Source organism: Microtus oregoni, unplaced genomic scaffold, assembly GCF_018167655.1.
Source record: "Microtus oregoni isolate MIOR12 unplaced genomic scaffold, Mior012 000009F_ref0000495, whole genome shotgun sequence".
In the NCBI taxonomy this organism is placed as follows: domain Eukaryota; kingdom Metazoa; phylum Chordata; class Mammalia; order Rodentia; family Cricetidae; genus Microtus; species Microtus oregoni.
In genome coordinates this window covers 42388445-42402454 of record NW_024543068.1, presented here as the reverse complement: position 1 = coordinate 42402454, position 14010 = coordinate 42388445, and the positions used below count along the sequence as shown (strand labels likewise).

The window sequence follows — 14010 nt, the reverse complement described above, 5'->3', positions numbered from 1 at the left end:
ACACACACACACACACACACACACCTGGAACTTCTTTCCAGATAAGATACAGAATTCTCATACCTTCTTTGATAGTTCAATGCTGCTCCCTCCCAGCTAGCATCCCTCTAAGAGAAAGCATTAATTTCCTGTTCTTCAACATAAACTGGATTTGCCTCAATTACAATTCAAATCTTGGATCTATAAATATAGACCCTTTATCTATGACTTCCTGTTGAGATAGGAGTCTCATTATGCTCTCTGGAGTGATCACAGAATTTTATCTTTCATGACTGCATTTGGTTTTCTGATCATTCTGATCTGGAACCACAGTCATGAACTGCCATGCCCAGCTTGGTTTCTTTATTTAAATATTGCTTTGTGAAATTCTACTATGTTGTTGAGCGAATAGTAATTTATTAATGACAGTGTAAATATAGACATAATCCAAGGAGTCAGTGTCGCTTTTATTCACATGTTTTCAGAGCTGGAAGCTGCACTGGTGAAATGTCAAAAATATATTTTCCTTAACAAGACCTACATCATGCCAATGGCAGGTGGCATGCCAACATGGATGGGCATAGCTCACATGTGCTTCTGAGGGAGGGAGAATCAGTTTTTTGTAAGGACAAATCCTCTGATACATATTCTGTTCTAAGTGAAAGGCATTCTTAATTTGAATGATGCCCATCTTCTTGATTCATTTTCTTTTCCTCAGAGATTTAATTTTTCTGTAGAAATCTTTTCCTATTTAAACTATTTTTATTTATTCATCTTTATTATTTCCTAGAAAATCAGAGTACCTAGGATCATATGGTTGGAAGCAGGTTAAACGTATTTTCCAGGCTAGACATGGTGGAGCACCCCCATATACAACACTGAGGAAGCAGAGGCAGAAGGACCTCTGTCATTTCCAGGCCAGTTATGTCTACCCGGCTAGTTCAGAGATATTAGGGTAACACAGTACATACAGTGGCAGGCTGTCCCAAATAACAATTTTAAAAAATTCTATTTTCTATAGAACTCCCAAAACATTTACTGAAAGGTCTATCTATCCTACACAGCAGTTCCATTCTGTATATAAATCAATCAGCCAATCTGCATGTACAGTTTCTGATTCTATTATAATATTATGCATGTGTGATACCTTATTACCTTAAATGTTTCATATTTAAATACTGTGTAATACAGCATTATATTCAATAAATTTAATGTATGGCAATTCTCCGGTTTTATGTTATATCAGGAATTCTCAATAGTAACACCATTGTCATTTTGAGCCAGATACTGGAAAAACCCTGAGTGTTGACCTCTCTATTCCTGGAACTTTAAGTCCTGACTGCCTTGGAAGCTTACAGACACCTTCATATACTGGCTTTCTCCATTTCTGTCTTATTTGATTTAGAATCTACAATTGTTCCTTGTGAGAAAACTGATCTAACCTCCTTCTTCACACTTAAGGACAAAACGAAGGGTTGTGAGATTGTTGTCTAAGGTTAAGCCTCATGTAGTAGGTTTTCAACTGACTCTTAACTTCTACAAATAAGGAGATGAGAAAATGTAAAGAAATATAATATGTATCATTATACATAGCAGACAAGTAAGCACAAGAAGTGTCCCCTACTTAAGGATCTTCTCGTTTTACTTTGTTTGTAATAACACTATTAATGGTTTACCAGAAATGTATGTGCATAGTTAGTTGCTCTACCATCAGCTCGTTATACTGGGCTATCTTAGAGGATGGGTGCATTAGGGAGAGCATAGTGGATGTGGTTTGTGCCAACACAGATGACACACACAGCTTGCACTACAACATATGCTGTTTTGTCCTTTCTATCTTAGCAGGACTATATAAATCTGAGATTCAATTTATTTGCCTAAATTGGACAAATTAGTAGAACAGCAATGTTTTACTCTGCGTGTAAACAATCCTATCATCAAAATAAGCAATGTAACACAGAATATTTTGTTTTCTTTCATTTTAGAAGAAGTTTGCACATGTCATCACAGACTTGCAAAACATATATTCTAGATGCATTAATGAGCAATGCTATCTTTGCACAAGGCATCACCCTTCTCTGAAACTGGTTGTTCTTTACTGTTTACAGCACCAAAATGGTTTTACTCTTATTACCATTACATCGCCTTTTGTTAGCATTCACTATGGCTGAAATGAGATACATCAGCCATGGTCTAAGTACGCCTGGTTAGAACAAACAGAGTTGGATCCATCTGTATTAGCCAAGATGAAACAAAGACAATAGAGACAGGTATGTGCCACCAAAACCAGACAAACATTTCCTAATTTCTAAGAAACTAGATAAAAGATACTCAGACATTCCTTGAGTTCTCTGGATTCCAAGAGAACCTAAGAGCCAACATGTGGAGTATGTCACAAACATTGTTTTTAAGGAGATTTCTATTTAAAGTTTACCTGAAGAAAGTTTAGATAAGGCTATGGAAGCTTATGTTCCCAATATCTTTCAGTGTCTTGTGGCCCTGAATTTTTCTTTTTTAATTAATACTTTTTTTTTTGAGGCCCTGATGGCTTCAGAAATCACTGTCATTGTATGTGATCACTATTTCATGAGCGCTTTAAGGAAATGTTATAGGCTACTTAGAAAAAATGAGTTTTAGAGCATTCTACTGCAGGAAATATCCAAAACACTAATGAATTTTGACATTTATATAAAATATATCCTGTAATAAAATAATTCAAATAATTGAATAATTATTTCAGTTGCTTAAATATACCAATTAATAATTTTGTTTGAAAACAAAATATATATATTAAATATAATAGTTATATAACCTAAATTATGGTTATCTAAAAACTACATATTTTACTTATGTATAGATTAGTTTGATATATAAATTAATTGTATCTATAAAATCCAAAAGTTACATGAAATGAACCAAAATATGTGTGTAGGTGTACATTTGTATGTGTGTATGTGTGTGTATATATGTGTGTGGGTGTACATTTGTATGTGGGATATATACATATATACACATGCATCATATCCATATTATAATATATATTAAACACATAAAACCAAGTATGTATAGGTACATATTATGATTAGTGCATGGTCAGAATAAGTATCATCTAATCAAAACTAACTAGATTCTAATCTAATGTAATGGTAAATACTTTAAGCTTTGGATTTCTGATATAAAAATAATTCTTAAAAAGCCTTTTGTGATTAATTTGAATGTGACATAATTTATTTATAATTTTACTTTTATATAATTTCAATGTTCTTATTTCAAACATTATGCCTTGCAATTACTACAGTTACCCCTAATACAAATGCTGTAACCTATAAAATAAACATTTTCAAAATTTTGATCGCAACCAGGGAACTCCAAAGCAAAGTATGCAATGGCAATTATTTTAAGATAATTTTTTGAGTAATAGTATGTTGTGAAAATGACATTTACTCTGATTAACACACATTCATGGGATTATACAAATCACAAACATACCTTCTAAATGGCACAAAGATATCATAATCATTTAATTACTACAAAGGTATAGTATCAATCTTCCTCCAATAGTTTCAGTTAAAGAAGAATGAAAAACAGAAGGTAACACCACCACAACAGCAATGTGGGCACAGGCTACAGCAGTTCCCTACTGGTAAAGACGAGTGACTCATCTGACATGTGGCTTATTCTGCAACAAAAATTAAGTCATTTAAAGTCACAATCAAATACTCTTTGTACAATGACAATTTGTAATAGATAACTCCAGGCTTCCACTTAAATTCTAGGTGGACTTCCTCGACCTAAATGTCTTAGTAATTCTTACATCTTTGTTTTTCATCACTTTCTGTAATAACTGTGCTATAATGCATCAGTGTCCTGGTGAGACAAAGTAGACAAGCAAAAGCTGCAGCCTGAAGCCATTAGTTATTTCAGAACCCCATTCCTGTTTTTCAGAAGCTCACACAATCATCACACCTTTCTTCCATTAATGTGTGAGAGAAGAACGTGGATTTCCTTAACAAATGCTTTTACCGTGGCCATCAGCGGTTTCACAGGTACTAGAAATATTCTAGGTAGGTGCTGTTCTTCTCATGGTACGTGGTAGTGTGCAACGATAAACTATGAATATCTGTAAGACTTTGGCATTTTCATAAAGGCAAATTTCAGAATCTAGCTCGGAAGAAACATTCAGGATGCCCCAAGTCCTTGGAAATCTGAAGAGGAGACCATCTTTTGCAGCATGAGCCCACTAGTTCACACTCCTCCGGGCTTATGACCATATGAAGCCTCCCATATTTTTCATTTTCACCAGGCTCAGGGAAGAAAGCAACGTCAAAGCTGTTGAATCTTTAATGATGCATTGACCAATCTACAACAGAGACCCCGTGGAAACATACGCATTTACATGGGGGCTGTGTCTTCCTCCCAGCATGTTCTCCTGGCCTGACACTGATAACATAAGGTCCCCCAGATTTCTCAAGCAAGTGGGAATGGACAGATAGGAGACCATACCAGTAGAGGCTCCTCAGGGGCACTGGTGGAGAACTCAGCAGATGATGTGCGGACGGTGCTGAGCCCAGTGAGGGAAACATTCGAGAGCCTTCTCCTTCTCACCCCGCTGCAATTGTTAGGGATTTTAAATGCACATCTCTTATGGTAATTCAGACCACATCCTGAAAAACAAACATAAAAATAGCTTTCATCTAGCCAGAAACTAAGTCTATTCCATCATTACTTATAAATTAAGAATTAAGAAAACATAGCACGACATCAATTTGTCTTGATGTTACTTGGAAATACAAATTTTCTTTTCTGTTTTCTCTGATTCTTTATTCTCCTTATTTGAACATGAGCTTTAGATTCCTATTTTGTTGTAAATGCCCAAAATTCCCCTGGTTGTTGTTTTTAAAGTTTTATTTATGTATTTTTTGATGCTCTGACTAAAATGAATTTGGATTTAGAAAAATCTACAGATATATTTATTAAAATATTATACCATTTTACTGTTACAATTTTAGATGTGTGTGGGCATAGAGGGAAAATTAATCATAGGGCATCATAAGTTTGGGTGACACTGATCTTTAAGCTTGTCTCTGTAACTTACTTGTACACATGACCCTGAACAAATTATTCTATCTCAATTTCCCAGTCTCTAAGGTGGGGATAAAAATAACCACTCCAAACAACTAAGATGATTCATAAAGTCCATCATTTGTTGGTTTCCAGGTAGCAGGTAGCTGAAAGCATGTTCCCCACTTTGGGAAGTCTTATTTTCTCCCAATATGTATACTCTGTTGAGTCCCTACATAACTGGCACTGGCTAATTAGAATTCCCCTGTCAATCACAAAATAGGTTGGACAACTTTTCATAAAACATACATTACAACTCAACCACCCAGACAGATAGAGCTTGATGTAGCTGTTGTCCAAGAAGTCTTGGGTATGGTTCCACCGAGAGCAAAAGGATGTGTGTTTACTTGATTCTGGTTTTGTGGGTATGTAGTATGCAAGAGTTATGGAGTCATGGAAGTTCCTAACAAGATTTCAAAGGAAGGCCTGGGAGTCTAAGTAGTACAGCAGTTAAAAGTCCGTGGTGGCCCGAAAGAAAAATTCATGGCCATATGAGAGCGATGACAAACATATAGTGGAGTCCTAAGGAATTTGGAGATACCATAAAAATGGGGTGTCTGCTGAGGAAAGGCAGTTATCATGCAGGGCTTGCCTAAGAGAGGTCATCTGCACTACAATCAGCAAAGCCAACAGAGCAGGGCTGTCTAAGACAGCTAAGATCATGCCAATGCCACTGTGTGGTGTAGATGCTGGGCATGGAGCTACAAGATTTGATATTTGCCCTTCTGGGTTTGGGTCTTGTTTGGTGTGATGATCCTTCTTTGGTGTTTTACAATATTTTTTTGAATATGAATGCTTACTCTGTTTCATTAGAGGTTGGGAATATGTCATATGTCTATAATGCCAATCTCTCAGCACTCATGAGGCGGGTGGCATTGCTTAGCTATGTATTCTTCACCCTAAAGTTCTGCTTTATTATACACCAAGAAAGAATGGATCCAAGGGACCATGGACTTAAACCCCTAACACTTTGAACCCGAGAACATCTTTCTCCTTTAAGTGAAGTTCTCTCAAGTGTTTTATGGGAGTGAAAGAAATATAGCCAAAACAATACACCTTAGGCATGGTTTCTTCTAAATTGCTGTCTTTCATATTTCACTCCCCTGGTAAGAAATAAACAATTTAAGATTATCTATGGGTTGTATTCCAAAAGGGTGATCATTGTGGCCACATATCAAAGCAATCCATTTACATGGGTAGAGAACACAGGGGAGGGCTGCATGAGGCCTCAGGAATAGGTGGCAGTCTTTTTGCACACTGAACTGTCCAGTTCAGGGAGTTTCCTGTTGGGAGAGTGAGACCCCAGATCCTGAATTTCTTGTAATCCCCTGATCTGAGTGCTTACAGCTGCTCTGAGCAGGAGACCTTCAGGAGTTCCTGATGGCAGAAGAGTGGTTTCTGGTGGGTTTGTCTGGGGCGTGGCTATCTCTATATAATCTGCCTCTGAACACAAGAAAGGGCGCATTCTTGGGGAATTCAAGGATGACCCGTGTCGCTGTGTCTCTGTCTGTGTGTGTCTGTGTATTTTAACCTCCAGCCCTCTTGCCCGAAGCTCGCGAACTGGGTGCCAGCGCACAGAGCACAGACACGGGGGCCGATGCGCGGCAGTTTCCTCCAGGGGAATGCTCATCCTGTAGTCTGCTGTGAAAGCACGCTTCGAAGTTCCACTTTACTCATTCAGCATTGGAGTGATATTGGGGGGTTTGAGCAACCATCTCGATCACTGCTGCTTTTAAAGCTTATTATGCCAATTTCTCCCTTAAGTCAGATGGAAATCTGAGTTTTAATTTCTGGTTAAAATGTCCCATGAATTACAGTGGGGAATATTTCCACATAAGGTGTGAAGCGAGAATGCAGCTTGCAGATAACATAAAGAATATCAAGGACAAAAAACTTAAAAGCTGAATGATTTGTCCCATAAACAGTGGCACACACACTAAGGTGATTGGAGGAGACTTCCGAGAGAGAACAGGGCCATGCGAGGCTCACAGAAGCAGCAGGTTCTGCTCACATTAAGTCCAGTGGGACGCAAAGCAACTCACCTTCACATTTAAGGCCTTGGCGCACCAGGCCCCACAGCATTTCTCCACAATGATCGCAGAAAGCGGGGGCTCTGTAGGAATGAACGAAGAGAGCATGCGGCCGGATCTGGAAGTCTTCAAAGGTGGCCGAAGCTGCAGAAACAGTACGTTGCCAAAGAAATTGAGTGAATATACTGATCTATTACGTCAGGTAATAGGTGGGTGAGCAGGGAGGCAATTCTGGAAACAAGTTGTGGAAAAACCAGCTAAGTGTAGCGGTGCATGTCTGTGATCAGCACTTGGAGATGAGAACAAGAGGATATAATTATGTCCAGCCTTGAGTACAGAGTCTGTTCCAATGAGTTCAGGCTACATGACACATCATATTAACACCTTACAAATTATAAATAAAATGGATGCAACATGTCTTGTACTTCCAGTCATTGTATTTTATTCTGAATTGCAATGTAGGCTTGGTGGCACAACATCCATTTTCTTCTCTTTTCCTTCATGGTAATGTTTGACATCATTTTAATAGCAATAAAACCTTAGGAGAATGGGTGTTGATGTGATTACTTCATGTATACCTGATATTAGTTGAAAATATTTTGCTTTTCACCCATAGTCAGAAGCTGTTGACTATTGGTGTCTACTGGAAGAGGAAGAATCAATTTCTTCTAAGAGTGTGGTTCCTGGCAGGTTTACCCTGATCCAGAAGAATTTATGAGGCACACAAATTAAACTTAGGCAGTTGTGAAAACTGAGCTTTCAGATGAAGAACACAAGAAAGAGGTACATTGAAACAGAATGGTGGAACCAGAGGAGGTACATCTGGCCATCCTCCTTGCGGAGCGAAAGAAGTGTGTTAACAGATGAAAAATAAAACCAAATATTAAAATCATGACCTCTAAATAACCCTGAAGCTTCTTCACCAACCTACCAAGTCAAAGGATTAATGCACAGGAACCAGCCGTGGTCCATTCAGAAAAAGGCACCAATAAACCTCGTTCTCGATGGAGGGCAATTTTGTTATTTCTAATTATTGACTATTCAAAATGCTTATAAAGACAAATGATACACATTATTTCCATTATACTTTTCTATGTACTTTTTTATAACATGAAAGAGTCCCATATTTATATTGTTGCTCAAATCAAGAAGTATAAAGCAAAAATATGGACAGAGGTGCATCCCTTGGGATTCTCTGCAGAAGTGAGCTCAGGCTCATTGTTCATTCTGAAGGCAGAGAGTGCTCTCCTGGCAGTCAGAAGAGCTGCAGGAACCACTGACAACCTACAAGACATCCCATATAACCACATGAACCTCAGTCTCTCCCTCCTAAAAGGAGACGACTTGCATGATGATGTTCTTTATTCCTTTAAGACCTCATCCCCCACTAAAATCAGGAGATATTCCTAAACTCTTGATTGCTCAGGTTTTAGTCCCAGTGAATTTTGGAGAAAATATGCTGGAAAGATATGATGTAGACTTAAAATATTATTGACAATGCTTTCACTAAATCAATCAGTAAAAACGTGTGGTTATGATTTGCGTACCAATCTTACACACTGGAGATTGGATTAAAATGTATCAAATCTGGAGAATGCAAAAACCTCCTTAGAATTGTTCTCTTATACTCATGAGCATTTTTTTTTCAAAATCATTAAAGAAAACACTTGAATACATTGTGCCAATCTTTCACTCCTAGTTCCTTTTACTCTCAAATTCACCCTCCCCCGGACCAAACAACAATGACAATACTATGACAGTAATTAGTTGAATAATTATTGTAGTTTTCAAAATAAGAAACACTAGAATTTGACAATACAAATAGCAAGCTGCGTTGAGACATTTTAGGAATTAATCAGGAAGAATATAAATAATTAAACTAAAGATTTTCAATGACACCCCCCCCCTCTAATTTATGTCAGGTAATATTTTTTTTGGTTTTTGAAGGGGATTAACATTCATAAGCAGTTAGCACCCTTGACTTATGTTTAAATGCCACATTACTAAAGTTCAATTTTAATATTCTCCTGTTAATTTTAGAATAATTAAATACATTTTTAAAATAAAACTACTAAGCGTGGTGAGGTTTTGCATCCATTTGAAATCAAAGCACAACATCCATTCATTATGAATTTACCTGTTCTGCACCCTGGGGGAAATCAGCATCAGCTGAGTATATGCATGCCGGCTCGCCTAATCACAAAATCGCACTTCAGAGATAATCACTCAGCACAGGCAAACAAAGTGAAGGCTGCAATTCCATTTTCATTTAAGTTTTGGAATCAAAATGGACAGATAAGAATAGGAATATTAACATGTCTAGAGATTCCAGGAAGGGAACAATGAGCCTGTCATAATCAATCAGCCGACCTAAATTAAAACGATATGACAGGGAAACAAACTGAAGACAATGGGCCCTCATACTGGTATTTGTGTCTCTTTGATTTGCTCTATTCACAGCCTATTGTTACACTCCAGCGTGCAAGAGAGGAGAAAATGACATGCTTTCCTTAGTCACTGAGTGTTTGAAACAGGTAATTGAGCCAAAAATCTTAATATAATCAGCGGTTCTTTACAGGTTCATTATAAATTGTTGGACAAAATGGACTAAACTGGTTAGCAGCACAGAAGAAATGAGGCTTCTGAAGCAAAATAAATCATCTCTGGAGGTCAAAACTATTTGCATAATAAAGTAAAACAATGTCAGATCTTCCAAGATTTTCAGTTAATTTTTTTAATGGCTATTTTGGCAGTTTGGAAGCAGCATTAACTCTTTGCAGCTGTGACAGGTTGGGACTGATATACTAGGCAGATGTGAGTAATATGCTTTAAACACCATTTCATTTGATTCTAAGAGGTGGATGCTAGTACTCCACTATACAAATGAGAAAACTGGACAGAAATGAAGGCCCCACACCCGGTAGCGTTGCATCTGGACTCAGCCAGTCTTGACACCAGAATTGTACAGGTTCTCTCAGTTGTCCCAGCTTACCATTTCTTTGAGAATGGAGTATATAAATTTATGTTTTGTCATTGAGAATTTTTTTAAAAAACAGTGCCATTACATGTAGGGGAACAGGGTAGTCTAAGCCACATGGAGAGAGAGCAGTCACTCTATGTTCAAGGTAGGCTAATCCACTCAAAGCAGACAGGCTAGCCCAGGCTACACAGAAGATGCCATTTCCAAACACCAAAAGAAAACCTGGACATTGCAGCCCAAGGTGACATGTACCCTTCTATAAGAATGCATTCTTATTTCAGAGACACAAAAAATGTTGCAGAAATTTAAAAAAAAAATTCTATGAAGTCAACTAAAGAATGTGTTTCAGTTCATTATCAGTCTTAAAATACACCATGCACAAAGTTCCTGATTTCAAATCCATCTCATCTAATTAGTTTGGACTTACAAGCAACAGTTGTTTTTAGAAATAACAGTAATTCATAGTTTAAAAATGAGCTGTAGTTTGTGCTACATGGTAACTGATGTCATCCCATGAACCCTTGGTCCTAACTCAAAGAAAAATGCCTTGAAGGTTTTCCTAACTCTGAACATAGCCTTTTTCCTCAGTATCTAGACTATTAAGAACTTTTGAATTCCAGTACCACATACTCATTCACCCTGTCACTGTCTCAGACTCCCAGATCTCAAAACTGACCATAACAGACATGCAATAATCATCTTCTCGTTGAGAACGTTCTCGGCGGAATGACCCCACTCTGCAGGCTCTAACCTCTGTAAGAACTCGAGTCACCAGAAAGCCTTTGTCTGGAGCCTCCACTATTCCTTTGTGATCACTACTCACCGCTCAGTTTTAACTGAACAAGCCTTAAAAGTAGCCTTTGCATGCCTTTCTTAAGTCAACCCACACAGATCATAACAGTCTGGAGTGTAGAGTTGATTTTTATCATGTTTTAGTAATCTATCCAAAGCCTACTGAGTAGAAAACCGACTGAAGTAGGGTATCTGTCAATGTGAGATAGAAGTTAAGATGAAAATCCCAGTCCCATCCATAATCAGAAAGTGTATCAATGGCAGTAGAGAAAGTAGCTATGAGTGCTTTGGTCTCTCTCTGGAGGCTTCATTGAGCAGGAGCACCTGCCCCAACTCTGAGGAATGAGTAACTGAGAATGCAGAGACTACATAAGAAAAGGAAGAGTAATTTATAGTCCAACTTTATTTAATTACAGACATTTATAAGATTATCGTTTTTATATAATTACTGTGGCTTCTTCACACTTGTCTGCTACACTGTGAGGATGGCAAGCTAATGATGTGATTCCCAACTGCCCAAAAGGCACCTCGATAATGTCACCAGACAGTTGATGCCAACATCCAAAGAACTGAGGCCCAGTTATCTCAGTGGTGGTAATATGACACCTGGGCCTGCCTACACTCTATTCTCTCCCACCAATCTACACAAATCTTTACTCAGAGACTCGTTAAACTTCCTTCTTCTCCATGCCTCTTCTGTAAAAATTCTTCCATCATTCCCCATTGTGAAAATCAACTCCACCCGCCCTATTTTATTAAATATGGACACAATAAGGCTTGGGAAGGGACTATAGCCCTGCTACAGTAATATCATTTAGTGAGCTACTATTCAGCACCTATAATAATACCTTCACACAGTCAAGAAAATGAAAAAGGAAGTCTGTAGACTTAACATCTGATATGGAAAGCATGAGTGAGGTATAATGACAAGAACCTAGGAGCCATGAATATATCATACCAGAAATCATAGCAACCATGACAACAACAGAACATTTAGTTAAAGCTACTGGTTAGGCAGCTGTGAAAGTTCTGGAAATTTTAAGTATATCACTCAATAAGAAACAATGGAAAGCAAAGCAACGTATATTACATACGTTTATTAAATGATATTGTTGATTGAGGTTCTCTGTCCTGCCTGGTTCCCACAATCGTTAAGTCCCAAAGAAATCACACAGAGGTCTACATTAGTTATAAAATGATTGGCCCATTAGCTCAGGCTTCTTATTAACTCTTATAACTTATATTAGCCCATTATCCTTATTTGTGTTAGCCATATGGCTCAGTACCTTTTTCAGTGAGGCAGTTACATCTTGCTTCTTCTCTGGTTGGGAGAGAACTGCAGAGAAATGGGCTTCCTCCTTCCCAGAATTCTCTTGTTCTCATTGACCCGCTTATACTTCCTATCTGATTGGCCCACTTATACTTACTACCTGGCTACTGGCCAATTAGCATTTATTTAAAATATAATTGACAGAATACAGACCATTTTGCCACACCATGATATTTTGAATAACAAACACCCTAATAAAAATACACATACACATGCAGTTATACCTGGAATAGAATATTACAAGCCAGATAAGCAATACAAAAACAATCTACCCTAATAAAGGGTAAACTCATATAAACATAAAATGGAATATATCAGAGACAGAGATGGCCATGCAAGAGCAGGCTGAGGCAGGAAGGCTATGCTAAGATGCAAAAAATAGGTCTGCAGGCAGCAATACAAGAGAGACATAAAAACCTGGCTCACAATAGTCATGTTCATCTTTAAAATACAAAATAAGACAGACAATCTAAATGAAATTCTGCTTCAGTCTTTTCTATAAAGGACAATCTTTAAGAAAACAGAGGAAGGAAACCCATGTTCAAGAAGAAAATCAATTTTATGAGGCATAAGTATATTATCAGAGACTCAAAGTCTTTAAATAATAATTTTTAAATGACCCAAATAAATAGTATTTCAGGAGACAGAAACTTCCTTTTTAAGGAGTCATCTATATAAATTATCTTACTTCCACTTTTTAATTTTATGTATATGGGGGTTTTGCATGCATCAATGTCTGTGCATCATGTGCATGCCTGGTGTCAGCAAAAGCCAGAAGGTGGGAGGTGAATCCCCTGGGAGTGGAGTTACAGATGGTTGTGAGCCACCATATGGACGCTTGAAATTGAACCATGGTACTCTGGCAGGGCAGCCAGCATTTGTAACATATATCCATGTCTCCAGCATCTATTTCAGTAATTAAAAAATTATTTATTTTGGAAAATACTTAATATTTATACCATTCTCCCTCTCTTTCCACTCTCCAAACCCTCACATACACCTCTCCTTGTTCTTGTCCATATTCATGTCCTCTTTTTTCATGAATTCATGGTTGACCATTTGTAATAACATAACTAATTAGAATGCTCATTCCTGGAAAGCTATTTCTCCTACTGCTAATACTCCCTAGTAGCCTGAGTTCTTTTTCCTGTAGGGGTGCAACATCCTCAGCTTTTAGTGAAGTCTTGTTCTATCTAGTGAAATTTTCCAAAGTCTTCCTTGATAAGAATAAAAATATTTTAATAGATATTCAAAAGTTTTACAGGAGAGAAAAGAAAATATTTATCCCTACTTAAAATAAAATATTCATCATAGGGATATTTTAAAATGATGGTTTATAAGAAAAAGAACTCAATAGGAAGACATAATTAATAATTAGAGATGTAGTGTACATAGGAGTTTAAAATATGCTAAAAATACAACAGTTCAACACAGATGGACCATCCTATATAAACCATTTAAATTAGCAATCATGGGAGAAAAACACTTAGAATAGTCTAAGCCTTTTATCATAGCTTCTGGGAGAGCAGAGGCACATGCCAAGTCCTGTGAGCACTGGCTGGCTCAGTTGGCACTGGAGGTTAGTTCCAAATTCAGGATAATATAGATGGTGCTGATCAGACTCTGTGAGACACTAAACAAAGCAAGAACTAGTAAATATTGAGGAAATTCATAGGGAGGAATGGGGTCAGAGCTGGTTTGAAAAAATGGGATAGGACAAAGAGCCAAAATACACAGTATACATACATGAAAGAACAAAAACAAAAAAGTAAAAATTA

General features: G+C 37.4%; 1 protein-coding gene across 3 annotated transcripts in view; it reads right to left on the bottom strand.

Moving 5' to 3' along the window:
• Prkd1 (protein kinase D1) overlaps positions 1–14010 on the bottom strand; it is a 394421-nt gene that overhangs the window by 73945 nt on the left and 306466 nt on the right. For all 3 annotated transcript variants that reach the window (XM_041658222.1, XM_041658220.1, XM_041658221.1), the window contains exons 3-4: positions 7143–7274; positions 4483–4643 (exon numbers count right to left, since the gene is read on the bottom strand). In XM_041658222.1, coding sequence (XP_041514156.1) covers positions 4483–4643; positions 7143–7274 — 293 coding nt within the window. The remainder of the gene's footprint in view (positions 1–4482; positions 4644–7142; positions 7275–14010) is intronic.